The 22,603-nt window shown below is 41.3% G+C and overlaps 1 protein-coding gene across 1 annotated transcript in view; it reads left to right on the top strand.

Moving 5' to 3' along the window:
* COL19A1 (collagen type XIX alpha 1 chain) overlaps nucleotides 1-22,603 on the top strand; it is a gene marked incomplete at both ends in the record, with an annotated part of 357,838 nt that overhangs the window by 237,895 nt on the left and 97,340 nt on the right. The window contains one exon of the mRNA XM_081251264.1: nucleotides 10,844-10,897. Within this exon, the coding sequence (XP_081107390.1) occupies nucleotides 10,844-10,897 (54 nt within the window). The remainder of the gene's footprint in view (nucleotides 1-10,843; nucleotides 10,898-22,603) is intronic.

Below are 22,603 nucleotides of genomic sequence, written 5' to 3'. Positions count from 1 at the left end.
AATTATTAATATCTTTATATAAGTCTTGCAGGATTACTTAAACAATGCAGCGTTCTCTATTTGAAAACCGTTGTTCACACTGAAGGATAAAATAGATCTCATTTCCTTATATCTTTTCTTCAGTCAAACACAATGGACTGGGTAAATATCAGAGAATAATAGATATTATGTTCAGTAACATAAGATGTTAAAGGAAGGTAAAAAAATACTTCGTACTTATAAATGGAAATGGGTATTAGTCAGGGTTCTCCAGAAAAATGAAATGAAAGCGTCAGGATGTGTATACAGAGAGACAGAGACAGAGACAGAGAGAATTGGCTCACACAGTTGTAGAGTCTTGGTAAATCCAAAATCTGTAGAGTAATCTGGCAGGCTGGAGACCCAGTGACGAGTTGCAGTTCAAGTCCAAAGGCCGTCTGCTGGCAGAGTTCCTTTTTGCCTTGGGGAGGTCAGTCTTTGTTCCATTCAGGCCTTGGACCGATTGGTGAGACCCACACACCTTATGGAGGGCAGCCTGCTTTGCTCAGAGTGCACCATCTAAAGGCTAATCTCATGCAAAAACCACCTTTACAGAAACATTCAGAAAAATGTTTGGCCAATTATCTGGGCACCACATAAACTTAACCATCACAAAATGCTATACAGATAATCAACTCCTGATTATCTGCACAAATGGAAGGAAATGTTCCCGCAAGTGACCTAAAGCAGATAAGCTACAGTCAGTTCTGTTGAGCCTGTGAATTACATGATCGGTCTGTAGCAGTTTTACCCTAGTGGCTGTTAATCTACCCAGGCAAGTGTTTAGGTCAACCTCATGATGTGGCCCCGTTACGACAACTCCCAGTGGTTTCCCAACACAATCAAAGGAAGAAAACACAAAGCCCTCACCACAGTCTCTTCAAGGCTCAGCTAATGTGCCCTGCCTGCCACCCATCCACGGCTTGCTCTTCTCCAGCCACCCAGGGCTTTGTTCTCACTGTTCCCTCACTGGATGCCATTTCTCAGCCCTTGCACGGCCCACGGACTGGCTTGGTCCAGGTGTCTGCTGAGACCTGCCCTGATTTTTCTATCTGAAACAGCACACCACCCTATCTAACTCTGTATCCCTTTACCCTGCTTTACTTTTTATGATTCTTGTTGCTATCCAGAACTTATATCTCTACTCGTGTCATTATCAGATACGCAGTCAGTATAACAGGGTGGGGATGATCAAGGATGACACAGCCAGGTTACCTGAATTCAAGTCCCAGCTCTGCTGCTTAACTGGACGTGTGACCTCAGGCAAGCTGCTCCGTCACTCAGTTGCCTCATCTGTAAAACAGAGATGCCTCAAAGATATTAGGAGGAGTTTGAAGATATAATGAACACGTAGATATAAATTGCTTTGAACGGTGTCTGGCAGAGAGAAAGGACCAGGTGCTGTCTATTACTATCATTGTCCCCACTAGAATATAAGCTCTGTGAGGACAGAATGGATTCAAGGTATTTCCAGAGCACAGAGAAGGATCTGGCCCACAGTAAGGACTCATTAAATGTTTGTTGAATGAATTAATGAAGGAATGTGGGCACATGCTGCTGAGAATGGGAAATATGTTCTAGAAAAACACAGTGAAAAGGTAGTAGGTTGTTGGGCTGCAGGCCTAGAAGGCCTGCATTTGCCCAGCTTTAAGACCAAAGAAAGAGCCCAGAATCAGCAACAGAGACATCAGTGGTTTCACGGATGGGGGTGCTTACACGTCTGAAGCAAGGTCCTGGAGCGATTGCCAGTTATAGGGGAGTTGACGTCAGGTGGGCTCATCGGTTACCAGGGAAACCAGCAGAGGGACACAGGCCCCTCACCACCCCTTTGACAAGGACAGTCACTCGCTGAGGCCTGGGACAAGTACGTAGGAAGGTCAGTCCTGTGAGTAGGTGTTGGTTAGGCTTTATGGATGTCTGTATAGGAATGGATGGATGTACGTCCTGTGTAGCAGGACACGCGGGATAAGATGTAGCTGCGGTTTCTGCCTGAAGGATACTTCTCTAAAGGGGACTGAGAAGTCAAAGGAGAACATAAAAAGAATCCAGCAAATGCCCCACAGCTGGGGCTGGCAGGGCCAGCTGAGGTACCAGCTTTCCCAAGACACCCTAACCTTATTCTGGGAAAAGGTCGGAGCTGAAGGAGAAAGAGACTGTGGGAAAGCAGCTGGCAGAGGTCAGACTCAGGGTTCCTCTTACCCAGTCACACTGGCAAGTGACCTTGGGTGTCAGGTTTAAGGAAATGAAAAGAGTATTCAAGTCAAGAAAAAACATACCCAGTATTTACATAATGGCATGTCCACAAGCATTCAGTTTTTGAAGGTCATCAATACAGAGTCCCAATACTTAAGTCCATCATGAAAGCACAAGGAGTGGCGGGCTGGGAAATGCCTTCCAAGCCCAGTTGCTTGAAAGGTTGGCAATAAGTATCAGAGGACAAAAGGACCAAAGAGGACACACATCTGTATGGGGGCACAAGTGTCCAGGGAGGCTGTCCCTGTTTGAGGGGACTTTTCAGGGTCTAGCACCCCATCTCATTGCCAAGGGGGCACAGATGGCTCCCTCCACCCGCATTTCCCTCCCATCCCATCCTGGTGACCAACTCCCCGCCACTTCCCCTGTCAAATGAAAGGCTGAGAGAGTTACTGAAAGGTTTGGGAAGCAACTTAATTCTCACCTTCCCTCCCCAGAACTCCTGAGTATACCTACAGCCAAATGAGCAACACTCTCCAAATAGCTGTTGTGAAGAGCTGTCCCTCCTCTTCTACCCTGAAAGCAAGATCCAGGCCTTAGTCATTCATATATTTTCCCCTAGAACAGTATGTAAAGCACAGACAGTACATTTCTGCTGAATAAATTTACTCATTTTTTTGATAGTGGGTTTGAAGTGAGCATTTAAATATCCAAATGCAATTTAATCCATTAAATTTAAGTTGATGGATTGAAAGTTATGCACTGAAAATTCTTCTGTATCAAACTTGGGTGACCTTCATACTTGCATCTTACGGATCCTTGGGAATCTCTCTGTTTACGGGCAGTTATTGAATAGCTGCAAAATGTATTCCTATGAATTTATTTAGCGCTGCTCAATTCAGTCCTTCTCATTGAAACTGCAGTTCTAAAATTCCACCCCCTAAGGGTACATTTCATATGTTAAAGTACGTGACTCAAAAATACTGAAAATGCACTTCTATAAATTTACCTTCATTGAAAACAAGATATAAAATGTCATTAATGATTTCTTTGTTCCAGTTCTGACTGGTAAGGCTGAATTCTTTCTTATACACTGGCTCAAGTTCTGACCCGTCTGAAATTTGTTGAGGAACCTCATCACATTGTTTTCGTGTTAACATTTCTTTTAAATAAGACACGAGCAGTTTATGTGCATTATTTGTCCCTCTACGTGTTGATTTCATCTACTCTCTAAGTCTAAAAATGTAAGTTTCCTTAATAAAAATGAAAGATGCTTGAGGCCTTATGAGTGCTTGGAGATGGGGACCCCAGGGCATGAGCATAGTTCTCGGACAAGGAAGGCAGAGTCCAAGCCCGATTCTCCTCCTCCAGCCTGCAAGCATCCCCCTGCGAACTTCCAAATACGGAGGGAGCATCCACCCTCTCACTGCCTCACAAAGATGTTAAAATGTATCACAGATGGTGAGGAAGCAGCTAAGCCATGCCCTACCATGCCCCACCCATGAGCCGAGATGAACCAAGTGCATCGGCTGAGATCGGCAATGGCAGGCATAGAAAACAGAGCCCGCGACTGGGACAGAGAGAGTTGGTGGTTTGGCAAGACAGTCGGGAGTCCACTCTAAGTGGAAGGTTGTGGTTGTCCTACTGGCACAAGGCAAAGGCAAGCAGCCATCAGGGGAGCAGGTGAGAACTAGTAAGACCTGAATTCCCAAGGGCAAAGTCGTAAGACGATGGGACATTTAAAAATCTGGCTTGGTGATGAGAAAACAAGAGAAACTCAACAATTAGAGCAGCAAAGTAACTGAAATCATGAATGACCATGATATGCGCCCCCAAGGACACCTTAATCCTGAGGATTACGGGTTTTAAGATCAGACACACTTGGGGTTAAATTTTAGCCCCACCAATTAAGAGCAGAGTGATTTGGAGCTAGATGTTTAATCTTTTGTTCTCTGTAAAATGTATCACTCACCCACAGTAGTTTTGAGCAGATTAAATGAAATAGTGTTAAGTCCATGCTTAGCACTCAGTGCTTGGCCCATGGCAAGCATTTGATCAATGGTAACCATTTTAATAATCATTTGTCTTAGACTTTTATGTTCACAGCTTGGGGCACACAAGGAAAAGTTGATTTGGGGTTCATCCAGTCAGGAGGGACTTAAGAGGTCAGACCTTAATTATACTTATCTTCATGACCAAATTGGTACCACCATGATAACTTCATAGGAATGCTAAACAGTGACTATAGACCATGCTGACCACAGACCAGACCATTTGGCCTAGTCCAATGTTTTGATGAAATGTTATCGTTTATTCAGATTATCACTTATTCAGTTATAGCCGAGGGGGTTTAGTTAATATTGTCACATTTCTAACTTGTTTTGAAAAGCCACATTAGTTACTGGTAGAGTCCATCCAAAGGGAAAAAAAGGAAGGGAACAGGGCTTCCCTGGTGGCGCAGTGGTTGAGAGTCCGCCTGCCAATGCAGGGGACATGGGTTCGTGCCCTGGTCTGGGAAGATCCCACATGCCGCGGAGCGGCTGGGCCCATGAGCCATGGCCGCTGAGCCTGCGCGTCCGGAGCCTGTGCTCTGCAACAGGAGAGGCTACAACAGTGAGAAGCCCACGTACCGCAAAAAAAAAAAAAAAAAAAAAAAAAAAAAAAAAGGAAGGGAACAGAGAGATGGGGAAATTTTGACATGGTTTAGAAATTTTAAGATCCCAACCTAAATAAGAAAAGCAATATCGGGAAAGCATCACAATATGGATTCATCTTTCCTTAGCTCTAAACTATTTCAGATTCTTTGTTCATGCTGAATTACATCCTCTTCCCGTGTCCTTACAAGAGCCACTTGTCTGATCCCTGAAATAAGGAGACCATTATGACTAGCCTCATTGCTGTCTTAGATGTATTTTTAAAGATGTTAAGAAATAAAATTCACTTAAGACGTTATGCATTCCTCATGTAAGTATTCCGTTCCCATTTTTTCACATATCGTTGATTTCAAAATGTGCTAACTTTTTACATCAGTCATTAATCTTATTTCCGTTCACAATGTAAAAAAAGAAAACTAAACTTCCCAGATGGTCTGTAATGTTTTCCTGTGTAATTAACACCTACTTCACAGTTGTGGGTGCCAGTCAAGGCCCTGTCTCCTCTTCCTCGACATTTCCTTGGTACCTTGTTCAGGCTGAGTTGATGCCTGTGACTGTGCTAAATACACACATGGGAACAGGGGAATTCTGGAGAGGAGCCAGCTGCATTAGAAGACCTGGCAATTTAGAGAGATTACTTACACACGTGTCTCCTCTGTGGGCTTGAGGTCTGCATGCCACCCTTTATTTCAGTACGATTACCACTGTAACTTCTCCTCCTCATCATCATCCTCATCAGCAACAAAAACCATCTGTCAGATAAGTACCAGTCGTCCATTATTTGCATTCTTCCCTTCTTAATGCTCCTGGATGGTCAAGTGTTTATAAATCAAGTGGCTAATTTAAGATACATGTGCTCTCATACTGCAAGTCATCCTGGAAGCATCAGGTTATATTTACTGTTGAAAATTTGTAGATGTCATTTATTTAAATAGGCCTGGGTTTCTTTTTTCCTTCCTGACAGTATTGACCATCTGTGGTCATGTACACAGCAAATGCAGATGGATGAAGTCATTTGATAATTCAAATAAAATCATTCCATCGTGGAAATCTCCTGGTTTCATTTTTTTTAAAAAAATTTATTGAAGTATAACAAACATTCAGAAAAATGTATGTATCCTAAGGAGACCACTTGTTGAGTTTTCACAAATCAAGAACACGCTTGTAACCTGCACACAGTTCAAGAAACAGAACATCAGCATGTTAGTCTGATGATCTCAGTCACTCCCCACTCCCACATCGGTGACCTATTGCAACTTCTAACAGCTTAGCTTAGTATTGCCTGCTTGTATTCCTTATATAAATTGATCAACGTTGTGTTTACACAATTTAACCATATTGTTGCATATAGTTGTATTCCATTCATTTCCATTGTTATATAGTATTCCACTGTATGAATAATCTACAATTTACTTTTTTTATTTCTACTCTTAATGGGCATCTTGATTGTTCTTTTAGATGAAAAAAATCCCCTATGCAAGGTTGACAGTTGGTTACGTTTTTTAACTGACACACAACACAGATTTTAGAAGGTTTTCTTGATATATTATCAACATTTTTAAATGGAAAAAAAATGGATAATTGGATAAAGGATGGTAGAAGGGCAGGGAGAAAAGGAACTAGCATTTATTATTCCCACTGTGTCAGATATTATAGTAGGAGTGTTGTTGTTGTTGTTTTTAATTGTGGAGAAAAACACATAGCATAAAATTTACCATCTTAATTTAACCATTTTCAAGTGTACAGTTCATTAGTGTTAAGTTTAGTCGCATTGTTGTGAAAAGTATAGTCACATTGTTGTGAAAAGATCTCCAGAACTTTTTCATCTTGTAAAACTAAAACTCTGCTCCCATTAAATAACTTCCCCTATCCCCCACCCCCCAGCCCCTGGCCACCACCATTCTACCTTCTGCTTCTATAAATTTGGCTACTCTAAGTACCTCATATAAGTGAAATCATATGGTATTTGTCTTCTACTGACTTATTTCACTGTGCCTATTTCAACTAGCATGATGTCATTGAGGTTTATCCATGTTGTAGCATGTATCAGAATGTCCTTCCTTTTCAAAATTGAATAATGTTCCATTGTATGTACCACATTTTGTTTATCCACTCATCTGTTAGTGGACGTTTGGATTGGTTCTACCTCTTGGCTATTCTGAATAGTGCTGCTTACGAACATAGGTGTGCAGATATCTCTTCAAGACCCTGTTTTCAATTCCTTTGGATATAGACCCAGAAGTGGGATTTCTGGATCACTTGGTCGTTCTACTTTTCATTATTTTAAAAATCTGCGCAGTGTTCTCCATAGCAGTTGCTCCATTTTACATTCTCGCCAGCAGTGTGCAAGCATTCCAGTTTCTCCAGACCCTCACCAACGCTTATTTTGTTTTTTGAAACTAGCCATCCTAATGGGTGTGTGCGTGGTAGGAATTTGACACATTATCTCTTTTTTAATTCTTAACCAACAGGCTTCAATGTGTAAGTGCCAATTTTACAGCAAGGACATCTTGACACAAGAACCTTCCATAAAAGAAAAGGCTGGGATTCCAATCCAGGTGGTCCTGAAGTTGACAATGGGGTTTTTATTCTTAAAGTTCCACGCAGTCACAAAACCAACCCAGCTCTTTTGTTCTGAGCTATAAGGTTTACAAGATTAAGGGCTATACAAGATTGCCTGACTTTAAATATGAAGTAAGAGGTTGAGGTTTAGAACAGGAGTTCTCACTGTGTGGTCTCAAGGCCAGTAGCATCAGTACTGCTGGGAACTTGTTATAAATGTGAGTTCTCAGGTCCCACCCCAGACCCGCTGAGTCATAAACTCTGGAAGTGGGGAGAGCAATCTGTTTCAGCTAGGTCTCCCGAGGATGCTGATGTGTGATTGGGTTAGAGCACCACTGGGCTTAAATCATTAGACAAATACCTAAACTGCTGTCTGATAACCTTTACACTGTTGCCAAACAGGAAACGTACATATTGAGCACTTTGAGGTTTCCAGGGCAACCTGATATGGTAAATCTGCATTTTATGCTTCATACTCCCAATTTTCAGAAAAGTATTGGATTAGCCCAATTGTAATGCTGCTGAAACCATCCATTTGGAGATTGAACCACACTCCAACTGATCAATTGCTTCTGAACAAATGGCCACCTGGGACCAGGCATCCTAGCCAGGAAGGCCGCACCCAGCTCAGCATTTATCTGTTATTTGCTGGGATTTTCATCCCAACCCACATCCGAGTGCCCACTTTTTGTCTCACTTTACAGTGGGTCTAGAATGAAGGGCCTGAGATAAGAGGCGACAGAAGTGGAAACAAACACGCAAAAACAGTCCGTCTATCGACGTCAGGAGGGTATTCCCTGGCCCTCCCAGGCACAGCCCTAGCCCCAGAGTATGGAATCTAAAAAAGCCTAATTCATCGAAGCAGAGACAATGTTGGCTGCCAAAGGCTGAGGAAGGGGGAAATGAGGAGATGCCAGTCAAAGTGCCCAGACTTCCAGTTAGAAGATGAATAAGTTTGGGGATCTAATGTACAGCATGGTGACTATAGTTAACAATATTGTGTTTATACTTGAAAGTTGCTGAGAGAGTAGAGTTTAAATGTTCTCAACACACACACACAAATGGTAATTATGTAGGCTGACAGAGGTATTCACTAACTTTATTCCTAACATATAAGTGTATGAAGGCATCACTTGTACACATGAAACTTACACAATGTTCCATGCCAATTATATCTCAATAAAGCTGAAAAAGAAAAAAGTATTCAGATCTGCTTCAGGATGTTACTAGAAATTCAAGCCTAGAAACCCCATTTAAACTGAAAATATGTGCTGGCTGAAGTTATCTGTGTACCTTATGTTCCAATAATTTGACGATACTCAAAAACATCTTACCTGCATGTCTACTGTTAGCAAGGAGGCATAAAGACAATCAGCGTTCACCTGTGCTCTTCCAGAGACACATCCACACACTCTTGACAGTCGCAAGGCTTTGAACGATGATGTAAATCAGCAGTGATGTGCAAGGCTTTGGAAGCTTGCCTGTACCATACTGAATCATGAATGCTTCTAGTCCTCATGTTAAGACATGACAATGTTATGTTACAATATCTGAGACTTGGTTTATCTTAAACATTAACTGTGTGATAAAAGTTGATCAATAACTTCATTTTCTCCACTTCCTACCCAAATCAATATATATGTCTCCTTTAAGGAAAGGAGACTGCACACAAAGTTTATCCTATGGTTTTAACTTACCTCAACCTAAAAGAAAGAACCAATCACCTACTCCAATGTCACTGATTTTGTTTCTTTGTGCTCTTGTAAATGAATAAATTACGGTGCTTCCACTTTCCAAGTAAACGTTTTATCATTGATTAATCCTCAGGGGCTGATTTACTTGCATTTACTAAAAGACCCAATATATTGATTTTCAGAATGTGTAAACTGCAAAATAAGAAAATTATGTCCATGTGTGTAACTTTTATTCAGTATACAGAATATTAAATTATATATTCATTCCAATCGTACAACCCCCCAAAGGAAATCCAAGGTTCAGATCTCTAAAACAGAAGGTACATGAAAATAACTACTCATTATATTTCTGGTTTTAATGAAATTTTTAAAAAATCTGTTCTGTAGTTGTTAGCCAGGATTTTTTATGAATACAGCTGCTATTTTTATATAGAGTCCTTGACAGTAGGTACTTAACTTGCCTTCAGCAATTAATGGAAGCATTTACCACCCAATCACAGTGTCGCATTTGCTTACCTACCTTCCAAACCTTACTCTGCTGCTTCAGTGGGTATTGCATTTCCTACCCCACTCCAAGCCTAGATGAAGGCCAGAAAGATCAAGCGAAAATTGCCTGACTCTTTCAGAGCAAGAAAATCCGTCAGTGAAATGGGCCTTTCCATGTTTATGCTTACAATTCTCCCCAAAAAGAGTTGAAAGATCAGCCTAATACATTTACCTTTTAAGTAACAACAAGCCTTAATATGTATTAACATACTACCAATATGGTAACAAAATAAAGTTATTAGTAACAATGAAATAGAATTAGAAAACCTGCTCAGAAATGCTTCTCATTCAAAATGTGTGCTATCCATACCTAGGCTTGCTTCCTTCTTTGATAAAGGAAAAAATAATAATTAAGAAAATAAATGTATAATAAATAAATGTCTTTTAAATGATATAGATACACAGTTACTTAGAAATGTCATTCTGGCTCTTGCAATTGGAATTTAGCTAGTTGTGAACTTGGGGAGTTAACATTCACTTACAATAATGAAGATTAATAAACAAGGAGTGAACATTTTATTTCACTTATAAAACAGCTTAATCATCCAAAGGGAAGAAAAGAGCTAGTTAATGTGCTTTTCACAACATATATAATTATAATATGGCTTACGGAAGTGCTTTTCAAACTTTAGTGAGTATGAGTATTACCTGAAGGGGTTTTTTAAATGCATACTCATGGATCCCTTCTCCAGAGATTCTAAACCAAGTAAGTCCAGGATGGAGCCCAGAAAAATGTATTTTTAATACCTGAAAGCACTCTCAGGAAACTCCTATAAAACTGGAATTCAGATCACTCTTTGAGAAATACCAATTTAAGATGATAAATGCATTTATTATTGCACCTGAACCCACTGAATTATCAGATAAAATGCCCATCTTAGCCCATCTTTCAGATACTTTATATTACTTTGCTAGAGTACCAAAGTAGACAGCCTTTAAAGGGCTGCTAATAAGAGTCACAGTTTATTCATTCCAGGCACTGTTTTTCTCATCTTGGCTGTTAAAAATTGTCTCATAGCTTTTAGATTTCACAGGTCTTTAAAGGTCATGTGGACTTGGAATTGTTTTTTTAACTTTTAGTTAATTTTCAGTCTTTAAAATTGCCATTTAATATTGTCTCATCTTAAAGTAAAATGGAATCACAGTTGCTATTGTCTGTTTCTCTTTGGTTTCTAGGGAAGACGAGGAAAACCAGGTCCTCCAGGAAAACCAGGGCCTCCAGGACCACCTGTGAGTAAACAGTAGGGTATTTCATGAGTCCCTCTGTACTGCTGTGTGTTTATCTAAAGGTTACCTTAACCCCCTGTAGATAATAATTTCCATCTTTCCACTGTCTAACATGGTTGTGCTCCCTACACCTCCCACCACCACCAACCAAGAGATCAGGGAGGCTGGTGGCCGGCCGCCCCTCCTGCCCACTTCATTCCTGGACAGTAGCAAGTGTACTGCCTGCATGGGTGCCCCAAGCCGAGTCCCAGGTCAGCAAGTCCTGTGCTGAACCCACCTGAGCCCCATCTCCTCAATTTCTTAACATCCAGGCTGGTGGTCAGTCAGACATCTGGGGAAGCGTGCCTACTTTTCTTGACACAGCTATTTTGCTAGTAGAATTTCATAGAATATTGTTGCTAAAGAGAGCCATAAAGATCATGTAGCCAATTAGCTGATCTCATCCTTTATCCCAAGCTTCTAGAGGAAGTGTGCCATTTCTGGGGGTTCTGCTAACTCTTCAACCCACTAGAGTCTGGTTTATGTCCAAGCTACTCCGCTGGCCCTGCATTCTCCATGATCACCAATATCTCTCAGTCACAAGATTCCCTGAGTGCCTTTCAGGCTTCACCTTATTTCACTGCTGTATAGGAACTGACGCTGTTGACTGTTCTGTCCTTGAAACTCTCTATTCTCTTGGTTCATTGGTGCTGATCGTTTTCTCCTACCTTTGAGGCCATCCTTTTTGTCTCCTTCCGTAAAGCTGTTCCCCCTTCCCTTATTTATATGTTGTAGGGTTTAAAGAATCCCAGTCTTCTATGTCCACCCAGACATTCCTCCTGAGTTCCAGGCTACTACACCCCACGGCCTGCTCAGTATCTCCACTTGGAGGTCTCCTGTGTACTACAAACATAACCTGTCCAAAACTAAACTCTAAAAATGACCCTAGATTTTTTTTCTCTCTCTCATCCTCCACATCCAAATAGTTCCTAAATCATGTCAATCCTACTTCCCATTAGCTCTCATTCCTCATGCCACTGCCTTATTTAGGGCCTTGTCAATTTGTATCTATATTTTTGTAGCCTTCTCCCAGCTGTCTCATTGCCTCTACCTTCTACAAGTGGGGTAATATTTCTAAATCATAACTCTGATCATGTAGCTCTTTGGCTGAAAACTCTTTAATAACTTCCCTTTCCTTCCAGGTGGATTCCATATCTTCTACAGCCATTCTAGTCCCTTCAAAGTTTGTCCTTTTCCTATCTTTGTCTGTCCTCCTCTGTGCCCTTTCTTCTTTTGCAACCTGTAGTGTCATCTTCCTTTATGATCTCAATATGCTGCACATTGCAAATGTTCTCCCCAGGGGCCAGGTGAGCCTCCCCACCTGCAGGACTCAGCTCAGACCCCAGCTCTCCCATGAAGCCTTGCCGGTGCTCTCAGCACAGCACGAGAGGTATCATCCTCCGCAATCCTATGAGCTTATGCCTCCTGCAGACAGAGCATGTTGTTTTGTGACTCCTATTTTCCTTGTCTTTCTGACCACTGCCCTGTGAATATTTTTTGAACCTCTATTTTATCATCATTGTCTAGCACAGTTTCTGGCATGTAGCATGTAATTATTAATTATTTAATGAATGAGTCAACAAATGAATATACTTCATAGATGAGAAAATGAAGACGGGAAAATAAGTGACTTTTTAAAGGCTAGAACCACCTGCACCACCACTAGAGGACTCTAGACTGAGCTCCTTAGGAGTCACTTAGGGTGTGACCACATGCCAAAGGTGAACAAGATTGCTGCTCTGTCAATGATTTCATTTCATCCATTTAGCCGTTCAAGTAAATTGTTCTCTTAGAAATGTACTGGTGTCAGTTGATACTGGTTATGAAACAACTGGGGGGAAAATGGCATAAATTGGGCATCCTGGAATCCAGTCTTTAAAGGAATCAGCTCTGTTGATTTTTATCCCAAATTTTCTGGCAAAAGAGAGAACTCATTGTAGGATTTTCAGTAATTGTTTCATGCTATAAACAAGAAAAGCTTGTACAAGCTAACAGGCAAGATTAGACTTTCCCATAGTTTTCTAAATGCATGATGCTGCTTTCAAGACAAGATAATTGTTGTCTCAGAGGAGGAATTTGAATGATGAAGGCCTTTATGACAGGCTTGCCAAATGTCTAGGAGAGAAGAGGATTACACCACATCCTGGAATGAGTCCTCAGCTGTAGATCAAATGAGTTTACTGAAGAATTTAGAAGATTAAGAAATATGCGACCATATGAAAGAGTTTATAATATTCAATTCCACAGATTCTGATTGCCAGGGTGTTTGGGAGAGAGAGGTACTTATTTTATTTCAAGTATTAGATTTAGACTTTAAACTCAGCTATGGGTCTGACACACAGTGTTCATTAAATCCTGAGTACACGGTATTTAAAAGAAAAGTGGTTTATTATCTTTTGTAATATAATAAAATACCAATTCATTAGGCTACCAAGAAAAGGGAGAAATTCTATGCAAAAAAGAAAAGGTTTTTATTCATAGATCAGCTCTTGTTTAAAAAGAATTATTAGACTATATCATCAGCTCATTTTTGTATAAGAATTGTGGTTTATGGAAACTCTTTGTCTTTTTGATTGTGGGATAACTCCTCTAGTGGATTAAATATCTTTTGTCTGATACAAGTATTATCAAAACTCTATTTTGGGGTACATTTTTCATCAGCTTTTGTATTTTTTTAAGTTATTCACATAATAGATGACATGCATACCACCATACTGCAAAAAGTCCTATGAAGCACCTTGTCATTCTTACAGGAATTAGTTAAGGGAAGCATTGAAAAGAAAGGTGAAATACCTGGCTCCCCACATTCTTCTACGCCACCTTCATGTTTAATTTCCCTAAACATAATGTACTTTAGCAAGAGGACTGTTATTTCCCAAATGGTTAGGATGAACAGAGTTCTTCAAAATCAGTCCTTTCAAGATCATATTAACTAACATTTTAAGAAAATGAGCTTATATAAAAATCAACCTAATGCATTTAATGCACATCACATCATTTAATAGTTTCACAAACTATTAACCATTTATTTAAGGCCTACTATGTTCCTAACACTGTTGGGAGCTAGGCTTGCAAAAATGAATACGATGTGGTCCTTGCCCTTCAAGTATTTAAGTTTAACTCACAGAAATGTGAATAGAGGAAGAAAACTTAGAAAAGATAATGCCAGGGTGGTTTTCTTCTGGAATTGACAACTGAAGCATAAAGCTTGAGCCTTAAAAACAAGGAGGAATTCCTGTTCATCATGACACATGGATGAGCCCAGAGGACGTTATGCTGAGTGAAATAAGCCAGTTCACGGAAAGACAAAGACTGCATGGCTCCACTTTTTGAGATTTCTAAAATAGTCAAACTTATGGAAGCAGAGCACACATAGGGGCGGGAGTACTGGGGAGCGTTATTCAACAGGTATAAAGTTTCAGTTATGCAGGATGATTACATCCCAGAGATCTGCCCTACGACATAGTGCCTATAGGTAGCCATGCAGTATTGTGCATTTCAAAACTTGTTAAGAGGATAGATTTCATGTTAGGTGTTCTTACTACACACACGCACACACTAAGGGACACAAGGGAAGTCTGGGAGGTGCTGGGTATGTCAGTTACCTTGGTGATGAGATCACAGGTGTTTGCATCTGTCCAAACTCATCACATTGTACACATTAAATATGTGCAATTCTTTGTGTCTCACTTATACCTCAATAAAGCTGTTTCTATAAAAGTTGAGAAGGTCTGTCCAGTAAAGCAAATAGAGGGGAAGGAGAGAGCAAGCTAGGAGCTGCTGACAGAGGAAAGCAGCCTGAACAAAAGCACGAGTGCTGAGCCCCAGGGAGTGGAGCAGGCGGCGGCCAGGCAGCTCTGACCACAGCACTGACAGGTCGGGTCCAGCCTGGGCAGCGTCCTGGCAGAACTGCTGTGAGCTCCACATGTCCCGAGAAGCCAGGACAATCTGTGAAGAGCTCTGAGTGGAGATTCCCAGGGCCAGATTTCCTGATGGGTCTCTCTAGTGGCACAGTAGTTGGATTGCTGAGAGAGAGTGAGATCCATTGCAGCTATCATAGTATTTACTAGTCATTTGTATTTTATTACAACTGACATAGAGCTTAAGAGACGTCCCCCTTTACTTGTGGGCATCTTTAGATCAAAATGTTGCTGTTTTTCATTTATTTCTCTTCTTCCACTTTGTACCTTATGTGAGATGAGCCCTCCCCACTTCACAACAGGAAGGAAGGTAACAAGAGAAAGAAGGAAATGTTGGTAGGCACCAAGATCCTTCCGACTGAGATGGGGAGATGGTGTCTGACTCACCCTACGGGCTGGCATCTGAGATTCCTAAAGCATGTGTTAGAATGTCTTATGACAATGTGAACTATAAAAAAATATGAATTTTCTCTCTTATCAAGCAATAATCAAATAATTCATTATGTCCCTTAAATGAGTGAATAGCATAGTATATAATTTTTCTATATATGTTTGAGCAATTAGCCTTCAGAAAAGTTAAGGGAAAATTTTTCTGTTGATTTACTCTGACCAGTGGGATTGTCTGAAAACAACCAAGGAATAGGAATTTTTAGGAGGCATGGATCCTTTGATAACAGCATACTTGGCTCAATTTCTTCAAGAAAATGTTCTCCCCTCCAGGACTTTAGAGATGTTCCCTACATCAAAGGTAGTGTTGGTATTCTGGGGAGTGTCAATGAAGATTTTAAAAAAATAGAAGAAAGAAATCTCTAATGGCCTGAAGCAACTCAAATAATTAAAACATTTTAACCAACCATTCTATTTGTGATTGTTCTGAAGCCAAATTTGTATTTTCTCACTTTCTTAAGAAACATTGGTACCAAAAAGATTAGTTGTTTACAAAGAATAATTTCCCACAACTTTGTGTGTGTGGAAGGACAATCTTTTTCACCCTGAGAGAGTACATTCTCTAGGGGAAAGAATCTAATAAAGGAATATTTACTAAAAGTAGATCTTTGAACTAATGTTATTAGATTTTCTTTATGAATTATTGTTTCATCAAAGTCATATATGTTAATCCAATTTAGCTTCCCATATTTAACAGCAATTTTTCCTCTCTTTGAGGAAGGTTTAGTTGAAACTTAGACACATGTAATCTGCATACATAAAATTATTCTTATTGAGATGCTGGTAATTGAGGGGCAACTAACTGGTTCACAGAGCTGGCCACAACCCTTCATGATGAACACACTTTTTATAAAGTATTGGTCCAATTTCCTGTTAATAAGCAGAGCTGATCTTACCCATACAAAGGGAAAAGCTCCCAAATTCCCCCAAGTAACTTCTGTCATCTTGTTTTTAATGAATATTCTTCATTGGAGGAAAACCATTAAGTAGCAATGTCTTGGACTGATGATACCTGCAAATACACTAAGATTATGATTTTTAAAATTATTTATTTATTTTTGGCTGCATTGGGTCTTTGTTGCTACGCACGGGCTTTCTCTAGTTGTGGCGAGTGGGGGCTCCTCTTCGTTGTGGTGCGTGGGCTTCTCATTTCAGTGGCTTCTCTTGTTGCAGAGCATGGGCTCTAGGCACGTGGGCTCAGCAGTTGTGGCTCGTGGTCTCTAGAGCGCAGGCTCAGTAGTTGCGGCGCACGGGCTAGTTGCTCCACGGCATGTGGGCTCTTCCCAGAGCAGGGCTCAAACCTGTGTCCCCTGCAGTGGCAGGCGGATTCTTAACCACTGCGCCACCAGGGAAGCCCCTAAGATTATGATTGAGAGCAGTTTTCAGAGAGGAAGCACGAGAGCATTAAGCCTCTCCCTGGGGAAGGAAATAGCAGTAACTCCTGAGGAAACATATTCCACCAAAGAGAGAGAAATGGACCGGGAGAGATGATTACAGCACTAGCTCTGTGTTCGGTGCTCCACTGCCAGCACATTGTGTAATCCTCACAACTATCACAAGAAGTAGAAATGATGCTCATTTTATAATGGGGTAAAGGATGCGTAGAAACATCGAGTTACTTGCCCAGGATCACACAAGTATAAGTAGGGGTTGTAGACTTGAGACCCAGGAATGGACCGCTAAACCCACCTTTATTCTCTCACTCACTCTCCAGTAAAAATGTCTTTGTCTTTCAAGCCTTGCAGTTATCAGAGTAGCATAAAGGAATGGAAAATAGTGGCCTCGTGTTAGGATGATGAGGCTTCGAGACTCTCGAGACTTGAAATGCCTCAGTTCATTTCAGAGTATTCCAGGTTTTCATTCCTTTAGAAGGGAGAACAGAGCAGCTGGCAATGAGGCGGAACAGAAGAGTTTAACTAATGAGCCGTTAAAGGCGGCATGTCTTAGCCCACCCGTTTGACACTTCCATCACTTCTCATTCATCATCCCTGTAAACGTGTTTATTAAAAACCACATTAATTGGAAAATGTGTTATTATTCCTTTCTGTTGCAGGCAGGGCCCTTGATCTCCTTTCTTTTTTTTCCTCTGGCATTGTTTTTGTGCATTGTTTCATTATTGCAGTAAGAGAATTGAGCAGTGGGGCTCACGTGTGTCGCAGAAATTCACATAATTTGTAATGTGGACCAGGAGCTCCCTCTACTGTTTCCACCGGAAAAGCTTTAGAAGAATGACACTGTTGAGCCCTCGGGAGGCTGTCCAGGGTCTGGAGATTGTTCAGTGTTCGAGGCTTAATTATAAATCTACATGATTTTCAAAGTTTATTTCCAGGACTTTGTTGCATCTTATGCTTATCCTGTATTTTAAATACAAATGCTAGCTCATCAACGGTCATTTTCATTGTCAACTGGATGCCCTCTAGAAGTGAAAGCCCTTAGCTTTCTCTAAAATGCTGACTTATTCTAACACGCTGATAAAACTCTACAGCGTGAGTTTTTGTGGGAGCTGACTCACTTCTTTTCTAAAGGAACCATAAGATTGAAAACATACAACCGTGTTGTTTCCATTTTCATTTTCATTTCAGAGTAGAACTTCTTTCACCTTTAATGCGTGAGTCATTGCTCAGTCCTGAAGGCTATGGTTACAGAGCAGGGTACATGGTTAAAAGAGTGAATTTAGGATGTGAAATTGAATTCACTTATCCAACACATACTTACCTCGATCACCTAACAAGTGTTAATGACTGTTACAAACCTTGAATATACAGTGGTTTATAAAAAAAAAACAAACAGACAGACAAATTAAAGCTAAGGTCTCTGGCTTCCCTGGTGGCGCAGTGGTTGAGAGTCCGCCTGCCGATGCAGGGGACACGGGTTCGTGCCCCGGTCCGGGAAGATCCCACATGCCGTGGAGCGGCTGGGCCCGTGAGCCATGGCCGCTGAGCCTGCGCGTCCGGAGCCTGTGCTCCGTGACGGGAGAGGCCACAACAGTGAGAGGCCCGTGTACCGTAAAAAAAATAAAAATAAAAAATAAAATAAAATAAAATAAAGCTAAGGTCTCTACCTTCAGTAACTTACACTCTATCACGTGTGTGTGGGGGGTGAGGGACCGATGGTGAAGAGGCAATTCCATAGGTAGACAAAACAATTTCAGCTTAATGTGCAGTGCTGCAGGGGAATAAACTGGGTAGCGTGTGAGCGGTTTGGGAGGAAGAGTTGTTGCCCTAGTTAAGGTGGTCCAGGTGGCATCTCTGAGCATCTCGGTGACATTACTTGAGAAGGAGCCAGCCGTGTGAGGCCCAGAGCAAGAACTTTCCAACCAGAAAGATCAGGAAGTGCAAAGGGCCTGAGGTGGGAGAGAGGTTGCTGGATTCAGTAAACAGAAAGGAGCTAGGAGAAGAACAGTGCCAGAGGAGGCTTTGGAGCTAAGTGGCTTAGCCTTATGAGAGTGGAATCGGGGAGCAGGGTTGGGGGGGTGGGGAATAAGTGGCAAGGAAAGTAATCAACTGGTCACATCTCCCTTTTCTAGGTCTTTGTCTGGGTTTTTATCTCAGGCGGTTAGATTTTTATTTTGATGTGATGAAATTATTATTCCTAATGATAATTCTAAAGGCCACATCACTGTAGCATATCGTTTTTAGTCTTTGCATGGACAGGGAACAGACTTGTTTGCTGAGAAAACAAGGAAACAGACAAAGCTTTGACAGTTGCCCATTTCACTTCAGCCCAGCCTGAATCCAGGGGACACCATGTTTTTCCTTGGAAATGGAGAATCTCATCACATACAAGTCATTCTCTCTTCCCCACAGCTACACCTGAGGCTTCCTTTCTGAGAGGCTGCAGGTTGAGATGAGCAGTTATAACTATGAAAGTCTGTGCTCTGGAAACACCGTGGGACTAATGCCTTCCCGCATCCATGCCCCGTTATCCATCACTATCCCCACCTTTTCCGTCTTCATCTCCAGCCTTATTTCCTATGCACTGAGGACCCACGGTGCAAAGTTAACGTTAGCAAGGCCCACCCGTAAGGGAAGTTAGTCCCCAGGGCACATTTTGGACTGCTTAATAAAGTGATGACAAAAATGGCCAATTAAAATATTTGACTTCTTGCTAAAATACTCTGTGTGACTATATGCATTTTGGGGACTGTCATGTCTCAGTGGGAATCCAGTTCATAGTCTGAACATCCATCTACAAGCCTTGAATTGATCAGGGTTTTCTGTGTCTCAGTTTTCCTTTCAGCAAAGAACTTTAGTCTCTTTGGTCTATTAACGGACAAAGGCCATGTACTGTACTGATATCTTTGGAGGAGAAGAACCTAACCATTTATCTGTGTCAATGGGAATAGTAATTTTATTCATAATAAAAATAAGATGACTTCCTCAGAGTTAAAAATAAAGATACCTAAGACCTATAAAGTGGAGGCATGGCCAGTTAATCATTTTTATTGCCCCTCGTCCCCCACTGGGGCCATGGTCCCAGACAAAACAGCTGTTGCCAACATTGCTAACATTCCAATGTCACCTTGTGTGGCCACAGAATCCGTAGACATGCATGTGAGGCAGCTGGGGTCTCAGGTGGGGAATGTGAAAACCAGCACTTGGGTTCCACTCCCTAATTACTTCTCTTTTTTTCTCCCAAGAGCAGCAGCAGTGAGACATTATTAGCCACTTTCTGACTGCCTGAGTTTTCTACTAATTATAGATACACTTGGGAAGAAAAGGATTTTGTGTTCTTACAGCCACTGACTCCTTTTCTTCACTTTGGGTCATGTTATTGAAACCAACTATTAAGACTTCTGAATGACAGATGTTGTGTATAGCAATGATGGGACAGAATATTTGAAATCCTTGATATCTGGTCACGAAACTTGTTATTGGGCCAGTGCATAGATTAAATACTGTTTCTTTGTGGGAGGTAAACAGTAAGGGTTTTTTTGTTTTTGTTTTTTTTGCGGTACGCGGGCCTCTCACTGCTATGGCCTCTCCCGTCGCAGAGCACAGGCTCCGGACGCGCAGGCTCAGCGGCCATGGCTCACGGGCCCAGCCGCTCCGCGGAATGTGGGATCTTCCCGGACTGGGGCATGAACCCGTGTCCCCTGCATCGGCAGGCGGACTTTCAACCACTGTGCCACCAGGGAAGCCCCTAACAGTAAGGTTTTAATAAATCTGATTGGCCTTTGAGAAATATTCAAAAAGGGAGACTTGTTTCCTAAATAATCTTACAATTTGTATTTGCTGATATAGTTTACAAAAGTATCTCCATACAGCATTTAATTTTTACCGCTGTATAACTCTGTGAAACAGGCAAGAAAAGATTATCTCCATTTTAACAATAAGAAAAGTCTGGGCCTCCAGAAGTAAAGGGCTTAGCTAAATCTATTCAGTCAGTTTTCTCTTCACAGCACCTACAACCTGGTAGGAAATTGTTTCCATCAAAGGAGAGACTAAAAGAAGTTATGTGAGTAGAGAAGCAACAAGTTTTCAGCATTATCCGGGGGACGTGAAACATGAGAGGAAATTCTGTAGAAAGTAAGCCTGGAAGGAGCTTCAGTTATATCTGTAATTTCATTAAAAGGTAAAGAGATCTAAAGTAAATATGGCAGATGGTTAGGACCTGACCACATTGGATTGTGGATTCATGGGGATTTATCATATTATATTCTATACTTTTCAACATGCTTGAAATATTCCAAATTTCTTTGACAAAACAGGAAAAGCATCCTGCGGGATGGGCTGAGGTTAATATCACTAATTACTTCTTCACTGGCCTAGAGTGTCAGCATCTTCTCTTTTGCCTGAAATCCTTTGTAGAATGGGGCAAAGTGTTTTAAAAATGAAATCATTCAGTATTTTTTTCTAGAACTTCCCTGAGTGTACCCTCTGGAACCGTGCGGTTCAGTTGAGTCAAGACATGTCATTTGCATATTTATCATGAGTATGATCTACAGATCAGAAAGAAACCTTGATGTCAGACATTTGAGTTGCAAGTGGAGGCTCCAATCGCCACAAAATAAAACCTCACTTTGCTTCTGTCCAGAATGTCCCCAACCATTTGAGTTGTGTACATGCCCTTGGCCTCTACATAACTTGGCAGCATGTAAGCCCGTGCCATCAGCCTGGCTGTCTTAAGTCTATGTGGTTCGCCTGGGAATCACGTTTTCTCTGCCTAAGAAGCACTGTCATCCTACCAACACTTGTTTTTCTAAACTTTTTTATTTTATACTGGAGCATAGTTGATTAACAATGTTGTGTTAGTTTCAGATGTACAGCAAAGTGATTCAGTTATACATATACATGCATCTATTCTTTTTCAGATTCTTTTCCCATTTAGGTTGTTACATACTATTGAGCACGGCATAGAGAAGAACTTACGGTTACAGGGGTGGGCGGCGGAAATGGTGAGGGGCAGGGATAGTTAGGGAGTTTGGGATTGACATGTACCAACACTTTTAAAGAGAGTGAATATTATCAGTTACATAAGTGGAATCTCAAAGCACTGATAGGTGCAGGCTTTGTAAGCCAACCTCCCTTCAGATTTGAGAGGTGTATTGAGAGATTCCTGAGGTCAGACAGGGGAGTGCAAGCTCAGCTGTTCCCCAGGTATGGTTTCTGTTGATGGTGAACTTTGGGCGATGCCACTGGATACAGCTCATTTGTTTCGCAATCTCCATCCTTACTAGTTCTCATGCCCCGGTGGCTTTAATCACCTCATGCAGGGTCAGTGATGTGGCTTTGGTGGGGAGGCAAGGCCCCTCTCAAGACTGCTGCTGCCCCTTATATTACAGGAAGCTGACACGTAATGTTTTTGCTTTTGCAGGACATACTGAGGGGAAATGAGTATGAAACATTTTATGGATGGATAAGCAGAATCGCAGCATTAGGGGAGGAATCATTTTCCTCTAACTGTCATGCCGTGGAAATCAGTCATCAATGTCCCAGCAAGGCACTCTATCAAGAATGCAACGGGCTTTATAACCAATTAGATGGATTTGTTTCGTGGTATCAGGGAAAATAAGCTCCTTTTAAAAATGATTTTTTTAAGTAAAGTGTTAAAGACTTCTGAGCCTCACAGCATAATGTAGAAAATCTGCTTTTATGAAATGGATTAATTGCACCCATTGAATGCATTCACTGTCACAGCTTTATCCTCCCACTCCTGTTCCAAAATGACAAGTGAAACCAGCGACTGTGTAATTTTGGAAAACAATCAGGTCACATATTGAGTATTTTGCTTATCCATACAACCATAAACTGCCTCTGCTTGAGTTCCCTCAATTACACAGCTCAGTGTGCAGGCCAGAAGA

This window comes from Mesoplodon bidens (genome assembly GCF_964165515.1).
Source record: "Mesoplodon bidens genome assembly, chromosome: 12".
Lineage (NCBI taxonomy): Eukaryota > Metazoa > Chordata > Mammalia > Artiodactyla > Ziphiidae > Mesoplodon > Mesoplodon bidens.
Note: the sequence above shows the minus strand (reverse complement) of the source record. Positions and strands in the feature narration are given on the sequence as shown.